The 22792-nt window shown below is 48.7% G+C and overlaps 1 protein-coding gene and 1 long non-coding RNA gene across 7 annotated transcripts in view; both read left to right on the forward strand.

Moving 5' to 3' along the window:
• The first annotated feature begins 252 nt into the window (after positions 1-252).
• On the forward strand, positions 253-19869 carry LOC135423933 (uncharacterized). 6 transcript variants are annotated; one of them, XR_010435019.1, is made up of 7 exons: positions 253-3351; positions 5494-5568; positions 9520-11807; positions 12443-16030; positions 16138-16302; positions 17045-17544; positions 18115-19869. It is a non-coding gene; the product is annotated as an uncharacterized LOC135423933 (long non-coding RNA). The 6 variants fall into 6 exon arrangements; XR_010435020.1 differs by having other exon boundaries at positions 9520-9664; positions 11685-11807; positions 17045-19869; XR_010435018.1 differs by having other exon boundaries at positions 253-796; positions 3239-3351; positions 17045-19869.
• A 2127-nt stretch (positions 19870-21996) lies between these two features.
• The window catches only part of MED13L (mediator complex subunit 13L), a 178623-nt gene continuing 177827 nt past the window's right edge, over positions 21997-22792 (forward strand). Inside the window, exon 1 of the mRNA XM_064674657.1 lies at positions 21997-22726. Within this exon, the coding sequence (XP_064530727.1) occupies positions 22655-22726 (72 nt within the window). The 5' untranslated portion in view covers positions 21997-22654. The remainder of the gene's footprint in view (positions 22727-22792) is intronic.

Below are 22792 nucleotides of genomic sequence, written 5' to 3' on the forward strand. Positions count from 1 at the left end.
TCACTCAACTGACACAGAACAAAAGTTCTCTGCTCTTGTTTGCTCCTTTGCTGGGTACGCTGGTACTCAGTGGATCCCAGGATAAGTTACAATCCATTTTTATACAATCCTGTATAAAAATAAAATCCATAATATATATATATTTGACACAATCCTGTATAAAAATCCGTTGAGATTTGTTGGGGTCAGGCAGGGAGTGAGTATTGAGGGTTTGAAGATGTGTGAATAACCATTTACCATCGATGTGGGTTAAGGGCATCACCATATTCAAACTGATGGAAGAAGAGTTTTGTGCACACAAACCAGGCTGTCCTTTCTCCCTCTCCTCTCAGGTTGTTTGATAGTGCAGCTATCTATATTCACTGTATTCCATTTTAAAGAGTAGTTTATGTGCCAAAGCAGGTTTAATCACTGGCACTGCCAACCCTGCCTGTTTCCCTGCTCCATCACTACACTATTCACTCTCAGCCACTGCTACAAAGCACATTTGTGATAGTTTTATTCTAGGCCTTCCTCGGTGACCAGTTTGTAACCAAGGAAGTGGCCATGTTCCCAATATTCCATATGATTTTTATGTAAGCTAGGGTATAAATAAGAAGGAGAGAGAAGCCTCTTCTCCGTTCTTTTCTGGTGGATCTGAAGGCACAGGTTCTTTGCTGTCTGTCCTGCTCGTGTGGGGGAGTGAGGCCTAGTGAGGCCTAGTGAGGCCTAGTGAGGCCTAGTGAGGCCTTGTAGGCCTCGGGAGGCAGAGGGTGCCAGCGGTGCTTGGCGTGATTCTGCTGTCTCAAGGAGAGTAGTAAGATTTTCTTTTGCTAGTTCTTTATTGATTGTGTATACCTGCTTCGGGTTTCTTTTGTGGTTTTTGTCCCTTTTCCCTTTCCCGTCCCCTTTGGGGGGGGGGGTTGTTTGGAGTTCTCTTTTTTTATGTACATAGCGTTGTAACTGTATATAACTGTGATATATGTAAATATATATATTTTGCTATAGCTTGGTTAGTTTCTGGTCTTTCAGTTTGTATAGTTTTTTTTAACTTTGCCCAAAGGGGAGGGGGAAGTTTTTGCTGTAGTCTGGGGGACTTGGCGTGAAGCCAACTCCATACGGCTACAACATTTCTACCAAAGAAATCCATTTGCAGCTGAAACACAACAGGAAGCCTGCCCTGTGCTCTCCTGGTAAGCAGAAGTACCTGTTTTTCACATCATCAGGTATGTTAGTAAATACACCTATTCTTTATCAGTGTTTGTTAAACCTGCACTTAAACTGGGCCTTGCAACAGCAGAGAATTGCACGTTGGGTTTGTCATTAAGGGGGAGAGAAGGACCAAGCTTTGTCTGGAGGAGGAGCAAAGGAAAAGGAGGCTTTTTATTTTCCCAACACCTGCTGTTGCAATAAAGATGCAATGAAATGTTCCCTGGCCCTTACGATAGTCCTGACCAAATGTGTTAAATCTGAAATTTATCCTGAAATTTGAGTGAGGGGAAATCTGAATTTCAAAGGTTGGACTTGATGACCTCAGAGATCTTTTCCAACCTAGTTGATTCTGTGGTTCTGTAAATTCTTGCAATAATTTTTACATCCCGTTCTAGTTCTAAACTGCCAGGAAATGTTGCTGTACTGCTGTGGCTGCTCATGGTTCCTACCAAAATAAAATCTCTGCTAACTTTGTTGATTATCATTTGTTCCTAAACAGTCCTGGCTTTTACCCCATCAATAGTGGGGAGTTGTCTCTGCACAGTAGCTTGAGTTTTCCAAGTCTCTTTGAAAATAAGCAAGTAAATAAAAACATATGCCCTGGGTTACTGTCAATCTTACGTGGGAGCAAAAATGTTTTAAAAAATAATTTTTAAAGTATTTTTAAATTACTTTGATACATGGCAGAACAGTTACTGGGCTTTTTTTTTTTTTTTTTTTACTTTTAAACCACCCAGTTGTGTATTACCCAGAGGATCATGTTCTGCACTGGCATAAAACAAAAATAGTTTTGCTCTCAAAGCTGAGATTTGGCACTTGGGGCACAATTCCCTCTCCAATCTGCAATGCAGATGCTGCTGCAGAGCACATTCCCAGGGCCTTCCCTGCACTCAGCTCTGCAAGGAAACTTCCCTGCCATCCATGGGAGCTCCTCACCACGGAACAGGCCAGGGAGAGCAATGTCCCCTGATTTATGGGGGATCAGTGGCCAGGATGGGCAGAATCAATCCTGGGCAAAGGTTGGATTCATCCTGGGAAAACCATTTCAAGCTGGTTCTTCTGCAGCCAGGACATTTTCTTGGAATAGCCACCTTCTGGTGGAGGAACTGGATTTGGGTGAGGGATAGCACAGCTCTGTGCCTTGTTTCCCTCCTCTGAGGTGCTAACTCTGCAAACCCACTCCCTAAAATCTGCTCTTGGACCCAAATCCATGCTGTGTGTGCAGGAAGGATTCATTTCCCCACAAGTGCAGCCTTAAAGATGTTTTATTCCTTCCACTGAATTTACCACTGTCCCTCCAACCCATCCCTTCTGTCACATGTGTAGGATAACATGGAAAAATCCCACAGGGAGGAGACCCTGGGGATGAAGTGGAAAGGAATCCTTTTGGTGCCTCCCCCTGTGCAGGAAAGATGTGTTAAAGCAGCACCAGTTGCTGTTTCTTTGTGCCTTGAGGCAACACAAGCAGGATTTTCTCTTTAAATCACTGCTAATTAGAATGGATAAATCTAAGGAAATACCAGCAGTGAATATTAATTGAAATAACCTCCCAAATCTCACCTAGATGGTTCTTCAATTTTTGTTGTGGTTTGTTTTTTTTTTTCTATAAAGTCATACAAATAAATTGATGTATCCTAAGAAAGAGTGAAACCTCAAAAAAGTCATGGACAGCAGGGAAAGTGTGTCTTGGTAGAAATTTCCAGCAGAAATATTTGTTCAGCCACGTTGAAATCTATTTCCTTCTCCTCCCTAAGACACTGGATTTGTGAAAAACAGGGAGGAGAAGACAATCATCCAGCCTATACACAGGGCCAGGAGTTGGACTGGATGGTCCTGATGGGTCCCTTCCAGCTCAGCATATCCCAGGATTCTGTGATTCTGCCAGATTTGGCAAATAATTGAAGATACAGGGTGACATTTTGAACAATAGTTTTTGTTAAGATGACACCTGAGCAGTCCTACTACAAATGGGAGGGGCTTGGACACGTTGGTTGTTTTAGAAAATGTTCCTTTAGTAACTTTGAAATGTTATTTCTTCTGTTGAAAGGACTGAAGCTGATCCAGGAGAGCTCATGGAGCAAATCCACAGCACTCAGACTCTTTATGAACTACACAGAGAAGAAAAGGATAAACCCATGGAGGGAACTGGTGCTACAAATGGTGCTGGGTGAGTTGCTTCTGTTTTTCCAAACTAAGATCTCTACAATTTTTGTTCTATGGGAAGAATGGGAAGACTCTCTTTGCATCTTGTTACTGGCCTGCTTCTTACATTTCTGTCTGACTGCTTAAAATTAATTTCCTTTGTAGAACAGTGTTAAATATGGTGTCAGATACACCTTTGTCTGGAATTTGCTCTTTATAGAGATGTTATTTTTAAAATGTCTTGGATGAGACAAAAGGCCTTTTGGTTTAAGAGCTTCACTGGGTTTTGTGGTTTCTGTGCTGGGTTGCTCCTCTATAATTTATTTTTCATAACCTTGGGCAAGTCACTTCATAGCTGCATTTCATTCAAACCCAAAGTGGGTGCCAAGGGCTGGAACCTGCCAGGGCTGACTCTGCCCTCTCCACAGACTTGAGGAGGAGCCTCAGTGGGAAGGAAACCAAGACATTAATTAATATCATTAATTAATATTGTCTATAAGATACAATGGGGCCAAATGATCAATATTGATTTAAATATGTGGGTTGTTCTAGAAGAGGAGGTGCTGTCTCCACATCAAAAGAGGTTCTGAGAGGCTCTGCTTTGCTTCCCTGATTTATGTGTTTTTAAGTGCATTATTGATCTTTTCCACTCAGTGGAAATGAGGGGATAAAATTATGCTTTTCAATTATAAAATAATACAAAATTATGCTTTTCAATTATAAAATGATACAAAAGGGAGCACAGTGATTTCAAATCTTTCCCTCCCTAAGGTGTAACCAACACCAAAGCCAGGACACATCTCAGGCTGTGGGCAGAGTTATCAGTCCCAGTGCCCCAAACCAGCTCGGAGGGGCCTTGTCTGACCCCCCAGGACAGGCTGGGGAAGAAATGGGGTGGAAATCCTTGTCATCCAGGGGTGTCCCAGTGGGTGATTTCCCACCCCCTGCCTGTCATTACATGGGAAATCCCTGATGGAGCCCCCAACCCTGGCCAGCATTCCTTGGGCCAGGCCGTGTCCTTTGGTGCTGGCCAAGTTTACAGGGGGAGGAGGAAGAGGAGGAGGATGAGCCGGTGGCTTTGAGACCCTTCAGTGCCCCCTGCGTTTGCTGGGCTGGGGAATTAGGCCAAGCTTTGGGCTCCTGTTTGCTCTCTGGCCAGAGCTGGGCTGTGTTTGGGGCACAGGGATCACGTTTCCTGGCTCTCCTGGCCCGGGATTGGTGTGCTGCCTGAAGCCTGGGAGGGACAAGCCTGTGCTCCGAAGGCAGTTGGCACCAAAGTTTGCTCTATAAAAAGAATCCTGCAGTCAGGATCCAGTTTCCTACTCAGAGGCAAGGCAGGGTGTCGAGTCAGAAATTCCAACCCAGCGGGTCAGGAAGGATTCCAGGACATCCTGAATCACAGCTCCAGTGTGTTCCCTTCCCTTCACCCTCTGGCCCAGGTCCCGCTGGGATTACAACTCTGAACTATTTTATTCACTGCACCGTGTGCCTGGTGCTTGATGTGAATACACACTGTGTTTTCCAAGGGCTGGAAAGTTCATGTCTTAACTGGCCACTCTTGTTTCTCCTCTGCTTACTCTGCACTTGACCAGTTCCCCCCTTCTCCTTTTTATCCCTAAAACACAGAAGACTCTAAACTCCACCCTAAACTGATGAAGATAATTCCTCTTGCTGTTTCCAGTGTCCTTGCTCATGGAATTCCACCTGTGAGCTATTTGGGTAGAGATTTTATTCCATACTTATTTTTGAAGTATTTTTTAATTATTTTGCAAAGGACACACAACTGCTTTTGTGGGCACATTTGTATTAGGAGCTTTTTTTCACCTGCCTTCCTGTGTGTGTGCTTGGCAACCTCGATGGAGAACAGGAAATATTTCTCATAGCTGTCACTCCCAAGTGGTGCTGACTCCCAAATATAAGGTCACAAAAATACACAAGAAACCATAAAATATATATATATATATATACTGTGTAAAACACATGGCTCTGTGATTGAAAATTTCAAACCTGTCTGGAAAGAAGGCAAAATGTAAAATAAGGAAATCACTTGCAATGGAGAATCGCTTGAATTTGGTGAAATAGAGCCAGTAGGAAATACCTACCTGGGTGGTTTTACTGATCATTTATTGAATCCCATCCTCCTGGTTTTCTTCCCTCCAGGGGTCCCCTGACAATGGGATTTCTGCCTCCCCACCGTTCTGCAAGCAGCACATGCTGAGGGTGAGGCGTTCAAAGGTGAAGCTAAAGCTGTAATTAGCAAAGACAATAGACACCAAAAAAAAAAAAAAGGAAGAAAATCTAAAAGGTGGAATAACGAGGTTAGAAGGGAAATTACCTTGCAATTGTAGCACAAAACTGTAGCACCTCGTAGGTGAGGGAAATTCCTGAGCTGAGCCGATTCCCTGGAGTTTCAGTGGTTCTGGGGATCAAAGGGACGCTTTTGCACAGAGCCTCTCGTGTCATTAGGGAAAGCAGTAGGTGGTAAAACAAGGCAAAATAAGTCTGTGCCTTAATCATTAGGCTTTAATAATTCTCCTTCTCTTTTGCCCAATGCATCTCTCACTCTGCACTCGCTGGACTATCATCAAAGCGAGGGTGGGGAACACCCAGCCCGGAACAGGCACCCTGTAATTTAGTTCTTGGGTCATTTCCATGGGAGATGTGGGTTTGAACCTCCTTGGGGAGCTGTCTCCACGTCCCTGCTCCTGCAGTAATAGGGGACATCACCCCAGCATCCAAAGGGAACATTTTCTAACAGGATGGCCCTTGGGTACCTAAACTGGAGGAGAATGTCCTGGGCTGGGGATCTGTGGGATCCAGTTGTGTCAGAGGGGAGCAGAGGTGGCTGGGGGGGTCAGCACGTTGTTCCTGAGCACCAGGAGGGTTAAACCTTGCTGAAGGAAGAGATTTCACACACACACACCCCCTTCAGGGGTCCCACTGGGCTGGGAGGGGACACTTTGTCTCCTGTGAGCATCTGCTGAGGACACAAAACTCTCCATGAGCACATGAGCCAGCCCTGTCCTGGGAGAGCAGGGCCCTCCCTGGGGCAGGGGGTGCAGCAGCCTCACTCCTCTGCAAATCTGTCCCTCAGCTCTTCCCCTGCCAGATTAACCCCTCTGGGAGCTCTCAGGTTCAGCCACACCATGGTGAGTCCACGCCACCACCTCCAGCTCTTGATTTTTCTCTACTTTTTGCTGAAAGATATGAAGTGATCAGGAATCCAGGACATATTATTCCAGGTTGACTTGGCACAAGTATAAAGGACAGAGATAACTGGATAACTGAGAATTTAGCTTTTATTTTTCCTTCTGGATCAAAAATCCAATGCCACGCTGCAAAGACTATCCCAATTCCCTTCCCCTCCAAGGCAGGCTTCAAACTGAGAGTGAGCAGGGAATGTCAGGCTTCCCTTCCCTGCTTTTGCCCCAGCACATGCAGGTTATTTTAGATGATGATCCCTTTGCAGCAGAAACAATGAACTGTATGAATCAAACACGAAAACTGGAGCCTGGCAACAAAGGGGAGCAGGGAAACATTAAAGACAACGTGGTAATAACAGGCAGGGAGGAAAGGGAGAGATGGGGTAGGAGATAACAGGGTATGGCTGCAGCACACAAGCTAAGCAGGAAAAATGGGATGGGGAAAGGAATGTGGAAAAATGGAGAGGGAAAGATTGAGAAATCTGTCTTGCCAGGTAAGCAGGCTGAGTCGTCTCACTTTGGGAAAAGGGAAGGTTGGAACTGTTGACTGACCTCTGATGAAATCTAGCAGGTATTTTCACATCTTACTAATAGTAGCAGAGTAATTGTATTGCATCATGGCCTGAGAAATGGATGTATTTTTTGGTGCTTTTTAGCTGAATGGCTGTTGGATTCATCCGTGCCCTTGAAGTGCAGTTTCTTTTATCCGAGGTCCTGTCATGGAGGGGGAGGAAAAGGTTCAGTGTCCAGCCCTTGCAGCATAATTCAGATTTCCTGGCCTGAGGCTCTCACAGAATTTGTTCAAGGAGCTGGAAGCTGTGACCCAGCACACACAGCTCATCTGGGCTTGGCTTGGGCCAATGTCCCTGACCAGGTGAGGATTTTTCCTTATTCTTATCCTCAGATCTGTGTCCAACAGATGTTTGCCGTGACCCCTGTGTGTATTCCAGACTTACAGCAGGCTGTGGGCTGGGGTGACCACACTGCCAAACCCCAAAACCAGCCCAGGTTGTGCAGTGTTCCTGTGCTGAGGGATCACACAGAGAGCATTTGCTTCCTGGGCAGTTCCACTGCACACCCTGAGCACCACTTTCCCATCGAGTGCTGCTTTCCTTTACTCCTCCTTTCCATCACATTTCCCTTGTCTTTGTTGTTTGTTTGGGCACACAGTCTCCTACACAAGATGCTGTGAGGGACAGTCTTTTCTTCCTGCTGAGCCTGAAGGCACAGTGTGGCTGCTCTGATGGGAGAACCTTGGGACCCTCACACCGGTTTTCCCTGGGCTGGAGGAGCAAACCCCAAACCTTGAGCTGCTCCACGTTCCCCTCCTGCCATCCCCAAACCTCCTCAAATTCATACCGTGTGGTGTCATCTCACAGACTCTGCCAGTGAATGCAAATGGCATAAAGAGCATGTGGAACAGATGGAACGAGACAAGCACGTAAAGAATTAAAGTATTTGTGAGGGAATTTGGCAGGGATGCTGGAATGCTTCAAGCACTGTGTACGGGGGTGGAGGGAGCCCAGGATGAGTTGTGGGGGCCTGTGTGCTGGTGATCCATTTCTCTCAGAAACAATATGTGACCTATTTCTGTAATGGTGCTAAACATAGCAACAAATATTCCCTCCTTCCCACCTTCCTTCGGGAAGCTTGGCAGCTCCCGGAGCCGGAGAGAACGTTTCCTTGAGGGAGAGCTGTGAGTTGCTTGATTTTTTCCAGGGAAATATTAGATTAAATCAAATCAAATCAGATTGAAGGAAAGAGAGCAAAGACAAAAAGGAAGGCCTGGGTGGGAATGGGGGGCTACAGACAGGGACAGTGCAGGTCACCAGTGCAGAAACGTTGCACTAATGCAGGTGTTAAAGCTACTGATGTGAAAAGACTGAGGGTTTTCATTTTAAAATGGCTTATTCTGATTATTTTTGAAGTGACTTTTTAGGAGATTTTATACACACAAAGAGTGAGGGTTTTTGAGTGGCTCGTCAAATTTGAGAAAAAAAAACCCAAAACCCCAGATGAAATTTTATGTAGGCTTGACAAAGAAAAACTTCTGGAAAAATGGAATAAAAAGCAATAACCTTTTCATTGGAAGGTACATCTGGAAGTTCACGGTCATGGCTGGAGTGGCTTTGAGCAGGGAGCTCCCTGATGTGCTCCACGCCAGGGGTGCCACATTCCCAGCAGGCAGGGTGACATCCCACTCCTCAGTCCCATCCTGGGACCTTCAGCCTCTCTTTCACAGGGAGGGGTGAGATTTAGGATTTAGGGAGCCCTAAATCTGTGGATAAAAGTGTTCACTGCCCACAGAAAACATCCCCACTCAGGGCTGTGAAAGGGAGCTTTCCCTCCAGCCACGGGGAGAAGGAGAAATATGGATTATGGAGGTTTGGGGAGGGAAGGAGTGACACTGCTCTGAGCAGTGCAGAGCAGCAGCTCAGGAGAGGTGACACCTGATGGTGCTCAGCAAAGCCCTGCCACAGCTTCTCGTGGTGCTGCTGGGCTTTAAAGGAGCCCCCAGCCAGGGAGTTTGCCTGGAAAGAAATCCTGAAACAGCCACGTGAATAGAAGAGACAAGGCAGGTTTCCCTTGATAATCATAGAGGGCTCAAATTACCTTCCTTTCCATCCCCAAAGGGGGCATAAATACTTCATTTATGAGATTGTTTGCGCATGACTAATCTATTTCTACTTGCTAATTGTAATGACTAATGTGTGTTACAAGACAAATATTAGCTTGTAATAATACCTGAACACCGAGATTTATAAGTGTTAAGCAAAAATACAAATAATTAGCAGAAGCTGGCTGGCATTATCTTCTAATTAAGTGTAAAGACACTTTTATTTGAGAGCAAAAGCCTGAAGATCCCTCAAGAAGCTGTAGGAATAACTGGGCCACACTGCAGTCCTGATAAAGGGGCAGGAGTCAGGTAATGTTTGATTTTCCTGGGAGCTGAATCCAGCCATCCTTCCCCCACTGACGTCAGGGCAAGAAAAGCACTTTGGGCCTGTCCCTGCCTGCTGAGCCCATATGTCCACTGGGAAGAGATTGGCAGAGCTCCCTGAGGAGAAGTAATTACAGGAGACAGGAGCAGTCCAGCACCGAGAGGGAGTTATTCCTGCACTGCCCAGGTAAGTGCCCTGTGCTGCTCACAGGGAAAGGGCTCGGCCAAGCCCTGGGTGTGATGCACAAATACCCTTTTGGCTTGGGCTGTGCTGCTTTGTTTAGGTAGAATATGAAATTTTTGCTCCATTAAAAGTGAGTTCTCTTTAAGTAAAGTGCAACATCTCCTCATTCCATATTATAGAAAATATCTCTGGGGGTTTTTTTGAGTTATCAGCCCCAAACAAACGGAGGTACACTCCATGCCAGGGAACACATCTAGCAAAGTGATTGTCCAGCTGTTTCAGTGTGAATTTTGAGTACAGGTCAAAGCTCCACGGCTCACACTGTAGTTGAAAACTGAATTTAAAGGAACACCACTGGCTTTGGTGCCTCCTGGATGCCCTCTGAGTCCTCCCAGGCCACCACCTCCAGTGGGGTGAACCCTCATTGCCCAAGAGGCACGACTGGAGCATTGACTCCCACCTTGTTCCAGACTGTCCTTGGTGGACAATGAGCTGCTTAATCCCAGGCTGGAGGCCGAGAACAGCCCAGCATGTGTGAGGAGAGAAAGTGACCTCAAGGAGCAGCTTGTGACAGAAGTGAGTGTGACTCTGTGACAGTGTCTGAAACTTGGTGGAGGTTGGCTCCAAAGGTGCAGAGAGGCTCCACAGTTAAAAATTGGATTTGGGCTCATAAATGGTGTCGTTACTCCAAAAATAGTACTCTGGAGTTCCTTGTTGTGCTAACCCTGTAATCCTTCACTTGACATCTGCGAGCAGCACCCGAAATATTTGACCTGTGTCACAGACAGGCGTCCAGAGGACTTGCCTAAAACCACAGGGTGAGCTGAGGGTGGTGCTAGAAATGATCCCCAGCTCCCATCCTCCCGAACCCTTTATTCAGGTTTTTGATACCTTTCAAGTTTTCAGTGTTCTCACACGTGGTTGCAGTGTTGCAGACTGGGAGATGGGGTGGTGTCAGACACCAGATCAGTGACTGTGGGGTCAGAACCACCTTGGGGGTGTGTGTGGACATGTGAGAGCTGGTCTTCTACAAGTTCCAGTGGTAGCTCTATGATCTGTCTTTCCTTATTCCTCCTTCTCTCTGCTTCTGTTTCTCTGCTCCTTTCTGGATGCTTTGGGTGGCTTGGAGCTGGAAGGGTTGGATTTTGACTTGGGTGTTGTGGACAGGTTGGATCCCAAGTGTTGTGGGTTAACATGTGCTCAGTTGGTATCGTAGTGGAACATTTTGTCCAGGCTGTGCAGTGCCCTTTTTGACCTTTGGCCAAGTTCCCTTATTTTCTCCCCTAAATTAATCAAGAAACCCCTTGGGAACAAGCCCGTGGGTTATCCTCTTGGTGCTCTCTTGAGGTATTAAAGAGCCCTATAAATATATTAAAGTAAAACGTCCTGGCTGAGCCCGTGAGCTGCAGCTTCTGGGGCTGGAGTGTTGCAGAAGGGGAGGGTCCCCTCTGGAGGTACCACAGGGGGGTGTGGGTGTGACCCACAGACCCAAAGAACTCCAACAGAATGGGAATGTGCTCATCCTGCAGCTCAGAGGTCTGATCCAGCCGAATCTTAGTAAATATTTAGTGTATTTACAACATAAAAAACCCAACAAATCAATGCTTTGCCTGCAGTCACCACACTGGCTTCATATTGAGACCAAACTAGAGGTTCAGTAGAATTACTGCTCCTGAGTTTCTGGTTTTACTCAAACTTTACATCTATGATTTCAGTTCAGATTTTACACAAACGTATTCCAAATACCGATTTGGAACACCAACTGTGTTTTGTCAAAATACTGTATTATCCTGGAGTTCCAGAACAGAATATAAAGTGCTGGGACTTGTAGCTTTGTCAATCATTTAAAAAAGATTCTCTGTCAGCAGCGCTCACTTTTCCTCTAACTGAAAAAAACAACCCCATTTCAGAGTAAGTTTGTGTCCCTCGAGCCCCAAATCAACAAGTACAAACAGTGCCTGTTTCCTGATCTGAGGGGAAGGGTTTGTTTAACTCAGCATAAATTGGTCTTTGCCCATTTTAGGTCCGGGTGCCAGAAAACTGAAGGTCACCCTTGGTTGGACTGGAGCAGGATCACCTGTGACTTCAGGAAATATCAGATTCTCCCCTCTTGGACCAGGTGGGAGGCAGGACACCCTGTGGCCAGGTCAGTGTTACTCTTTCCATCTTGCTTTTAATTTTAATTTTTCTTCTGCATAAAAGCCCAAAGATTCTCAGCAAAACCCCTCAGCTGAGTTGGTGTGTGGGCATTTTGTGTCTCAGACGAGGCCAAGAGGCTTCAGGCTCCACAGGGGAAAAAAATAAATATCCCTGTGTAATTCCTTTCTTCGTGTGTCAAGCAAAGACAAGCATTTCAGCTTCTTCCTGAAATGAGTGTCAGAAAAATCCCAAAAAGCAACATTCACTGGGCTGCAGGGGAACAGAAGGCTGAGCAGATATCTCTGAGCTGAAAGATAGGTTCCCTTTAAACAAACATTGCAAGGCATGGCCAGTTCCTTGGGTGATCAACAAAGCAGTTGATTAAATTAAAAGCAGCTGAAATATTTTATTATATGTGACTATAACTTCTTATAAGGCAAAGATTTTAAATTTTTGGGAGAAGGAGGGCTGGCAAAATAGGATTTGCTCTGTTAATTCCATTTAAAATTTAAATTTTAAACGTTAAAATCTGAGAGAAAGGGGTTGTTTCATTAAATGGGGCTTGGAAACAGGGATGTCAACACAGGGCATCCATGGAAGTCTTATGTCCCTAATTCCTTTATTCCTTCTCCTAATTTTCAGGGAGAGCTTTCAGCACAACGTTTATCTGCAGTTGATGGATCACTGAGTGCTCACAGCTGAGGGAAAACGAACATCAAAGATCTCCAGTGAATTATTTTAATGGTTGGATCTTTACCAGGGCGAGCTTCGCCTTTTGTGTGTTTTGTTTGCCCCAGAACCCCGTTCCTGGATGATCTGAAGGCAGAGCTGAGCCCTGGCCGAGGCTCTGCTTTGATTTCCAGCTCTCAGAGCTGAGCTGTGAGTGAACCTGACAGCTCTGTGGCCGAAGGGGAGTCCTGATTCCGAGGTTCCACAACAAAGGGGCCTTAATGAGGTCAGAGTGGAAGCAGAATGTAAATCAGGACATTTCTTATTCAATCCCGTGGTTACTGATGAGCCTCCACGACCCCAGCTCAGAGCAGGGCGGGGGGAGGCAAAGACAGAGGCAAGAACAGGCATAAACTGGGAATAATGTAGTAATTGTTCCACATATGGAAATGTGGGGGGAATGCCCAGGCATCACCTCTGCCCTCTGGCCAGCACACCTGAGGCTGGGCAGCTCCTTTGGTCTTCAGGGGAGGTATTTTTAAGGGAATGAGTGTGAACCTCAATCCCTCTTTAGATGATGAAGTCCAAGGCCATGGCATCTGCCTGAGACTCTTTGCTGTGCATGCCATGAGTGCTGGTGCAGTTCAGGAGGCAGCAGATCCAGGACCTGCTCAGTGTCCTGCTCTCACGTCCCTTTACAACACAACTCGATGGACAAAATGTGGGGGCACAACAACAAGATCTGCTTTTCATGGCAAAAAAAGCAAATCCAGAGAGGAAAATCGGTCAGTTCAAGTTCAGTGGTGTCTGTAAGGACCTGAGGGTGAATGGTGGGGGGTGTGTGCCATGAAATATTAAAATTACCCCTTGCAGAGAACCTGCACAGTGCTTGCTAAAGGCCTGAAGTCCCAGAGCTGTTGTCTAGAAGGGTTTGTCCCCTCTTTTCAGACTGTGGGAGCTGTTTCCACCTGTGAATATTTGAAGGAGGAAGAGTTGGAAGGTAACAGAAGGTAAAGAGCTGTGTCAGTCCAGGCTCTGATGTGGTCAGTGATCACACACCTGAGCTGTGGCTTTTATTCATCTTTTTTTTTTGGTACAGAACTCGAGCATGATTTTTAAAAAAAATCCCGAAGATTTCTTAGGACTTACAAGAAAAACTTTACCTTATCTTTTCCTGCCACAGGAAAATAAAATGATTTTTAAAATTACCAAAAAAAGAGAAATATTTGGAATTATCTACTTCATTTTCCCTTTCTTTTCCTGCACTTTGTCTACAAAGGCCATACTGTCCCTGGCAGGTTTTTGGGGTTTTTTTATGTTTTAATTTTAAGCTACAGAGTAAACCTTGTAAGTTTGGCAGGAGAAGTCCTTATAGATTTCAGGGCAATATTTTGCAATTCTTGTTTTTGCAGCTATAAACACCTTCCAGTGCCAAGGGGGAAGAGGATTTTAATCCAGATAAAATAAGATTCTTAAACACTGAAAACTGTACTGGGATTTATGGGCCAATTTGAATATCTGAGCTCCCGTGCCAAAAGCTGCACATTCCACATGTTGCCTGACTGGCTCATTCCAAGCTGCATCACCCATCCAGAGTTACCCTGCAATCCATTCCAACAAGTAAACTTGGAGTTTTGTTCTCAGAATGTCTTCACCAAATGTTATTTCCATATTTGCTTTGCCTTTTGCTCTGAAATCTTTTCATTTTGTTTTTTTTTTCTCCTGTAGTATTTTTATCCCGCGTCTTATTTAACACCTTTTAATAAGCTGAATTCTTACCAAGCGAGCACAACAACATCTGAAAGATGAAATCTCTCTCTTTGATGGTATGAAACCATGACCCAACAGGCCCATCCCCTGCCTGGAGGGCTGGTGGGAGCTTCATGTGAGATTATTAAATCCTTCAGAAACTCAGGTATGTTTATTCGTAGTTCGGGGTATCTCGCCAACATCACAATCCTTTCCTCCTCTGAGCGCAAAAATGATTTACAATTAAAAAAGTATTTGCCATTTTGCTCTGCCTAAACCACGCTCCCCTTTTATTCCTGAGTAGTTTCACTTGTCATTTGCTTCTCTCTGTTTTTCCAGGCAGCTCATTTGCTTTGGTTCTGCAGAACACTGAGATGAGAATTTGCAGCGGTGTCTCAGAAACCAAAGGACGAGCTGGGGCACAAAGCTGCTCCTCATTTCCACTCACAACTCCCTTCCTCTGCCTTCCTTGCAGGCCCTTTCTGGCCAGTTCTCTCTACTGAGACTCATCCCCCTTGCACTGAAGTTCCCAAAGGCCTCTGTGACACCCAGACCATTCTCATTCTTTCCTTAAAAAAAAAAAAAGACAAGTGAAAACTTGTTCACAAGGATGGTGATTTGACAGTCAAATGGGTCGTCGTAGTGGGACTGCCTGCAGCTCGAGTTTTTAATCTTATCACTGTTTTCAACAACTTCTATTTTTTAGCATTGCATATGCTTTAAAGTAACAGTTTGCATTTTGCTCCTTGCCTCGTCCCTGCCAGTTATACCTGAAATGTCATCTAAATATCACCGTGGTGGAGGGAAGGAACCAATCTACTCTGCTCCTGAGCTGTTTCCTCCGCTCCTTCCATCCAAAGCCACGTTTCCAGAGATGTTCCTTGCCTTTTCTCCAATTCCTGGCTGGCAATTTAAACTTCACACAGCCCAGTTTTGCCAGTCTTTTTTCCTGGCTCCCTCACACTTCCATCACTAGCAAAGGCACCCTGGGATTGCTCTTTGTAACGAGCTGGGCACATTTGGCTCCTTCTTTTCTCTCCCTGTTCATCCCTCTGTCCATCCCACTCCTCACCACTCTCACTCAGCTCCTGCTCCTCCACCCAGAACAGTGAGAGACGATCTTTTCTGTTCCTAGACATTTAAACATTGTCTATCTCCTCTTCCCTGCCACTGCTTTCTTTCCTGCCTCCCTTCTATCTTTTACAATCCAGAGAACAAGATAATTTGTCTGGTTTTTGATAAGAATACAGGAGCACATTTGCTCCACCAGAGTCAGCTTAAAAGTCTCCTTCTTGTCGTTGTGACTCCACTGTTAACTCCACTTTTCCCTTTCCTAATGACATGACCCTGGGTTAATCCCAGTCCTCTGCAGCAGTTTGCAGATTCCTTTCAACATGATCTTGTAGGTGGAAAAACTTCCCCCAAATTGGCTTTCCAGGTCATTAATCTTCCCTCAAACTGCTCCTTTATAGGGGCTCTTAGTACAGTATTCAAGCAAATAATATCATTTTCAGGGACTTCCCTGTGTGTAACCCTCGGGAGGGGGTGGAAACGTTGGCCTCTGCCCTGGGTGTGCTTTCCTGAGCCCCCCAGTCCCAACCCCGAGCAGTTGTGCCCCGTGGGAAGTGTTTCCATGTAAATCATCAACATCACTGAGGTGACTGGAGGTATTTATTTGTGGCAGGCCTTTGGGAACCCCCTGCAGCACAACCACTGCTGGCCATGGCTTTCCTTCATCCTGGAAAAGGAGATCCCAGCAGACTGTCCCAGGACAACATCCCTGCCCACTGGGAACACTGGGACATCTCCGAGGTTTGGGGTCTGGCTTTGACCTGCCTTTGTGCACTGAGTACTCTGTATTATTATTATTTATTACATTATAATTATAATAATATGTAAAATATCCTTGGTTTCTACAGCTACTCCCACAGTAGAGATGGCTGTAAACAGACCATGTGGTTTCACCCTGGATATTTATGGAGAATCATGGGAACAGGGACGGCTGATCCACACACCACACTCTGATCCCTGGCAGGGCTTGAACTATGTGGACAAACTGCTCTACAAGTAAACCCTTTACTGAGGTATTTAATTTCCTCTTTGAACTGCCCATCCCTTCAGAAAATCAATATATTGTTCGAAAACTCAAATAATTTTTTATCTTTACTAGGAAAAAATAAACCTGCTAATGCAGCCACTCCTGTGCCTTAATAAAATTAAAATTAAAATGTTGGTTTACAGGCAATCTGGAGATTATCAGTGTTTTTAAAAAAAGAGCTATTGAGTATGGGTTTGATGTGTGAAATTTCTTTACTATTTTTATGTTAAAATTAGATGTTGTTAATTAAGCCAGTAAAGTAGTGTAGTTGTTTTGGGGTTTTTTTTTTCCTCTTAGGTCTTCAGTTTGTGGAAGAAAAGGTTTTTGGTTTAAAATCAAAATAATTTAGAGTTCTTATTTATAAATACTTCGGGGGAGAAAAAAAAGGAAGTACTGGATTAATTAAAAAACACTTAAAAATTAGTGTAATCTCATAAAAAGTGGACAGTGAGGCCAGTGGGAACATACCTGAAATGAGGCTTTGCATCATAAAAAACCTACATAAATCATGGTCCAAGAACTAAAATTCTTTGAGTTTTAATAATTGTCAATGAACTTGCTCACTTGAGTAGAATTTAAGAGCAACCCAAGAGCAGGAGGGAAACAAAATTATTTTATTTTTTGCTTTTTAATCTGTAGAAGAGTTAGAGACCATTTTCTTGCTTTATATTCAGAGTTTGGGTTTCATCCTCTCCCCATCCTGTCCTTTCCATTTCTGGGTGTTGCAGGCAACTGGAAACAGAGAAAACAGTAGAAATGACACTTCGACACAAGACAATAATTATTTATACTGCAACAGCTGGAATTTGTGCTAGTGAGTGACCAGAATGCCTAACTCAAAGGCATGGAAAAGCGTGTTTTCCCCAGGAACGGGTTGCCTTAGACATGGAATGTCAAACACTGCTGCTTTTTGACTCTGACAGCGCCTGGCTGAGCTCCAGCTCTGCTCCCGGGGCGAGAAGGGCCCAACTCCCCACGCTCAGGATTGGGAGAGCCCCGTTTGAACCTCGTGTTCCTCCAGGAAAAACTTGGATGTGCAGCAAAGCGCTCGTGCTTTGGGGCAAAATGGAGCAAATCAAGCCCCACTGCAGCTCTGCTGTGCCCTCCTGGCACCTCTGGCTCTTCCCCCACGTTCAGTTCGAAGCATAAGCAGCACCTGCTGGTGGAAACAAAGCCTGCCGAGCCATCCTCCTGGAAGAACAGGTTTGGTCATCACTGGGAGCTCTGGGTGAGTTGTCCCGGAGTTAAATAAGCTGGGCTATCCCTATTTGGGCTGATTTTGTCAGGGCTCCTTCCCTGCTGCTCGTCAGCTCTGCGTGGTGAGGGTGAGGTGGGACCCAGCTGATCTCCAGGGGCCTGGGGACTCCTTTCTGTGGCCGAGCTGTGGAGCTGCCAATTAACACAGTGACAGGATTAGTGAAGACATTCCCCTATCTTCCCACGGTGCAAAAATGGTTATTTTGCTAAAGTTGAAACCCCAGTGTTGCTGTTCGTGGTCACTGATTGATTTTTGAAAAGGAGGAGAAGAAAACAGGGAGTAAAACTCGAATGCCCTGAGCTGGGAAACACGTTCCTCCACATACCACCTTGGATAATTGTGCGCGAGGAAGTGTCACTCCTGTGATATCTGTAAGGGGGACAATTTCTGCTTGAAGCAAAGACAGCAAGGGAACTTTCCCAGTTTGGTCCTGGGAAGTGAAGGATTAGACTGTGATGATTTCCCTTGCCTGGGAGAACTGAATGTAATATCAAGTCAAGCACCTGGCAAAGTGCTTAAAGAGATGTTATCTTTTTTCAGTTTAAAACCAAAATGGAGCTGGCAGTGCAGGGATGTGGTCAAATTGTGTGACCAGCAGCATTTCCAAAATGCAGGCAACAACTATTGAACTTCAGACCATTGACACAATACAGGGAATTTAGCTATAGTAAATGATTTTTAAATTAAAAGAGGGGAGATTGAGATTAGATGGTAGGAGGAAATTGCTTATGGGGAGGGTGGGGAGGCCCTGGCACAGGTTACCCAGATAAACTGTGGCTGCCCCATCCCTGGAAGTGTCCAAGGCCAGGTTGGACAGGGCTTGGAGCAACCTGGGCTAGTGGGAGGTGTCCCTGCCCATGGCAGGGATTGGGACTGGATGGGCTTTAATGTCCCTTCCAACCCAAACCATTCCATGATTCTATAATTTTTAGTTTACAAAGCAGTTAACATTCACAAGACTACAGAAAAATGGCCTGAGCAGCACAGTGTGGGTATATTAACATATCTCCTCCTGAAAACCAATCTGAATCCTGTGTTAGACCCCACATTTTCCTGAGAAAATCAAGCAGAATAACTCATCTCTACTTGGAAGGTCCAGAAGAGGAATTGTGCTGACTGGAAACACCATTTGGAGGGTGAGCAGCACGTGGAAAAACCAGGAATTCTGCGGTGTCTAATCGTGCACAGCATTTCCCTGGATAAGTAACGCCACGATTCTCCATCCCAAAACGCTTCTATAATAAGAAAATAATTTCTTTCCTGGTAAGGGATGTTCTTTTATTCCAGAAATAGAATGGCCCCTCCATCAAAGGGCTGGCTGTGCCCTGGGCCCCGTGCAGAGATGGGCCAGGGGGCCCGGGCTGCAGTGGAGTTACAAAGAGCTGCACTATTTTGACGCGGAAGGATGTGGTTTGGGGTTGGTTAATACACGCTGCTTGACATATTTACAAGTGTCAGATTGTGTTCTCTGTTTACAAGAGCGGTGCCAAAAGGAAGGGGAGTAATGTAGCCCAAAGTGCTTCCCCGATTCCCGGTGCCAGGATGTAACAAGGGATTTCACTTTGAGTGAGTAACTCGCGACGGTAACGGAACGTGGGTACTTTGTGTCTGGAAACGCTGCTCCTCTCAGTGCAGGCCCAGTCCTTGTGGGACAGAATTCCTGGTCGCTGTAGCAGTGAGGGGTTGGGATGGATGACAGGTTGGATTTGTCAGAGGAAGGACACTCATGGTAAGAACACTGCTCTGGCTGGAAATCTTTTGGCCTAAATTCTCTTTCTCTCTCACTCCATGTACGTAATTTGGGTAAGTGCCTGTTTGTGTGAGAGATTTGTGACCATGAGGTAAGTCCAAACCAACTCCATTCAGCCTTTACAATAGATGTTAATCTTAATTTATTGCCAAGACAAGTAAATTGCAAAAAAAGACGCCTAAATGAGATTAAAATCACGATAAGGAAAGCTGCCACTGAGCACAGAGTGAGAACTTTTTCCGCTGAATCAGATCATTGAAAACGTGCTGCTACTTTTCTGTATTAAAGCTCAAGATGAATTGCTTAAATATCTCCATCTTTTAAGCAGCAATATTTGCTTTCTACACCTGTGGAACTCTCGTGTCAGGGAGAAGCTCAGGCAGGTGAGCTTTAATCTGCTCCTGCTGGTTCGAATCAAAGGGTCATTACGAACAGTGAAAAAACTATTTGTGGTGAATTTTCTATTTTAAACAAAGTGTTTATTGTTTATTTTATGTATAGCCATCCTTCTGTGACTATCAGGAATGAATTTCATATATTTATTTTATTTTATTTTTTTATTTTCGAGTTCCTTTTTATAAAGGAATAACAACACCCAAAGCCTTTACGGCTGTTCCGGGTGAGCACGGGGCAGCTCCGGGTTAAACTCGGCTCGGAAGGGCAGCTCGGGGGTGCCCTGAATCGGCTGTGGCCATGACCAAGTTTTGAGACTGGTTTTAAACTACTTTGAGCACTCGCAGGTGCTGGGGGGGACCCGCCGGGACCGGGGTCAGGGTCGGCCCCAAGCGACTTCTGTTCCCCCCGTGTCCCGCCGGGAGCGGGCTGGGGGAGCCCCGGGGCCGCCGCACCCCCACCGGGAACGTTTGTCCCCGTGCCAAAGAATCCCAGAATATCCTGAGCTGGAAGGGACCCACAGGATCGTCCAGTCCAACCCCTGGCCCTGCCCAGACACCCCAACAATCACACTCTGTCCCTCAGAGCATTGTCCAAACACTCTTTTAGCTCTGGCAGCCTTGGGGCCGTGACCACTGCCCTAGGGAGCCTGTTCAGCGCCCAAACAGCCTCTGGGGGAAGAACCTTTCCCTGAGATCCAACCTGAGCCTGCCTTGACACAGCTCCAGCCGTTCCCTGGGTCCTGTCCCTGCTGGCACAGGAAGCAGAGATCCCGTGCCGGGACGCGGCGGGAGGGACAAGCTCCCCGTGCCCCCCGTGCCGAGGGGCAGGACGCGGGGACTCCCAATCCCCTCCTCGCAGCTTCACCGCCGTGCCAAGGGGTGGGACAGGGATCCCCTCCCCGCAGCCCCCTCACCGTTTCCCCCACGCCAAGGGGCGGGACACGGGACCCTCAGCCCCCTGCTCGCAGCCTCCTCCCCGTTCCAGGGGCGGGACAGAGGATACGGGACAAGCGACCCCCGCTCCCTTCCCACATCTCCTCCCGTTCCAGGGGCGGGACAGGGGACACGGGACAGGGGATCCCCGTTCCCCTCCCCATGCCAAGAGGTGGGACAGGGGACCCCCGATCCTCTCCCCGTTCCAGAGGCGGGACAGGGGACCCCCTCCCTGTCACTCCCTCTTCGCATCCCCCTCCCGTTCCAGGGACGGCACAAAGAATCCCCATCCCCTCCCTCATCCCGTCCCGTTCCAGAGGCGGGTCAGGGGACACGGGACAGGGGAACTCCTCTCCCCTCTCTCATCCCTCCCGTTCCAGCGGCGGGAGAGGGGACAAGGGACCCTCTCTCCCCTCCCCGCTCCCCTCTCGTTCCAGCGGCGGGATACGGGACCCCATCCCCTCCCTCATCCCTCCCATTCCAGGAGCGGCACACAGGACCCCTATCCCCTCCCCTCCCATTCCAGGAGCGGCACACAGGACCCCCATCCCCTCCCCTCCCGTTCCGGGCCGGCACACGGACCCCCATCCCCTCCCGTTCCGGGCCAGCACACGGACCCCCATCCCATCCCCTCCCATTCCAGGGGCGGCACACGGACCCCCATCCCCTCCCATTCCAGGGGCGGCACACGGGACTCCCATCCCCTCCTCTCCCGTTCCAGGCCAGCGCACGGGACCCCCATTCCCTCCCTCATCCCTCCCATTCCAGGGCCAGCACACGGACCCCCCTCCTCTCCCGTTCCGGGCCGGCACACGGACCCCATCCCATCCCCTCCTCTCCCATTCCAGGGGCGGCACACGGACCCCCATCCCCTCCCATCCCATCCCATCCCATCCCATCCCATCCCATCCCATCCCCTCCCCTCCCCTCCCCTCCCCTCCCCTCCCCTCCCCTCCCCTCCCCTCCCCTCCCCTCCCCTCCCCTCCCCTCCCATCCCATCCCATCCCATCCCCTCCCTCCCTCCCATCCCATCCCCTCCCTCCCTCCCATCCCATCCCCTCCCCTCCCCTCCCATCCCATCCCATCCCATCCCATCCTATCCCATCCCATCCCATCCCATCCCCTCCCCTCCCGTCCCGCTCCACGGGCTCCCCCCGCCCCGTCCCGCTCTCGAGCGCCCCCCGCGGCCGGGCGGGCGCAGCGCAGGTCGCTGCCCCTCGGCCGTGGCCCCGCCCCCGCCGCCCGCGTCACGTGTCCGCGCCGGGCCAATGGCGCGGCGCGGTGCGGGCCCGGGCGCCATTGCTGTCAGAGCGCAGGAGGCAGAGCGGGCGCGGGGCTGCGGCCGCCGCGGCACGGCCGGCACCGCGCGGGGCTCAGCGGGGCTCGGCCCGCCCGCTCCCGCACCCTCGCACCGCGCCCGCCGCAGCGCGAGCGGGACCACCACCACCACCAGCAGGAGCAGGAGGAGGAGGAAAGCACCGTCCGCGCACAGCCAGCGGCGGCAGCAGCGAGGGGCGGCCGGGCGGGGCGGGGAGGGGACACAGCGCCCCCCGCCCGCCGCCGCCTCACGGGGCCGGCACCGGGACCCCCGCCCGCCCCGCGTCCCGCACGGACCCGCCGCCCTCCGCGCCGCCCCCGCCCGGGGGGGGCCGCACCTGGACGCGGAAGGGCGGCCCCGGGCCCCCCCCGCCGCCGCTGCTCCTCCTCCGCCGCTGCTCCCCCCGGCCCCGGGGAGAGGGGGCCGCGCCCGCCCGTGCGCGCAGCGGAGCGGGGCCCCCCCGGCTGAGGATTACCGAGGGCGGGTAACGAGGAGCAGCGCCCCGAGCCCGGCGCCGCCGCGTCCCCTCCCGGCCGCGGAGCCCCGCAGGGCCGAGGGGCCGGAGCGCGGCGGCCGCCCCGGGCAGGGCCGGGGGTCGCGCCGGGGGCCGCCCGCCTCGCCCCGAGCCCCCCGGGCCGCCCCGCCAGACATGCCCCGCCGTGGCGGCCCGGCTCGCCGAGGATCATGACTGCGGCGGCGAACTGGGTGGCGAACGGGGCCAGCCTGGAGGACTGTCACTCCAACCTCTTCTCGCTGGTGAGTGCCCGTGTGAGCGGGCGGGGGGCGCTGGGCGGGTGCCCGGGGTGGCTCCGAGCCGGGTTT

This window comes from Pseudopipra pipra, chromosome 18 (genome assembly GCF_036250125.1).
Source record: "Pseudopipra pipra isolate bDixPip1 chromosome 18, bDixPip1.hap1, whole genome shotgun sequence".
NCBI lineage: Eukaryota > Metazoa > Chordata > Aves > Passeriformes > Pipridae > Pseudopipra > Pseudopipra pipra.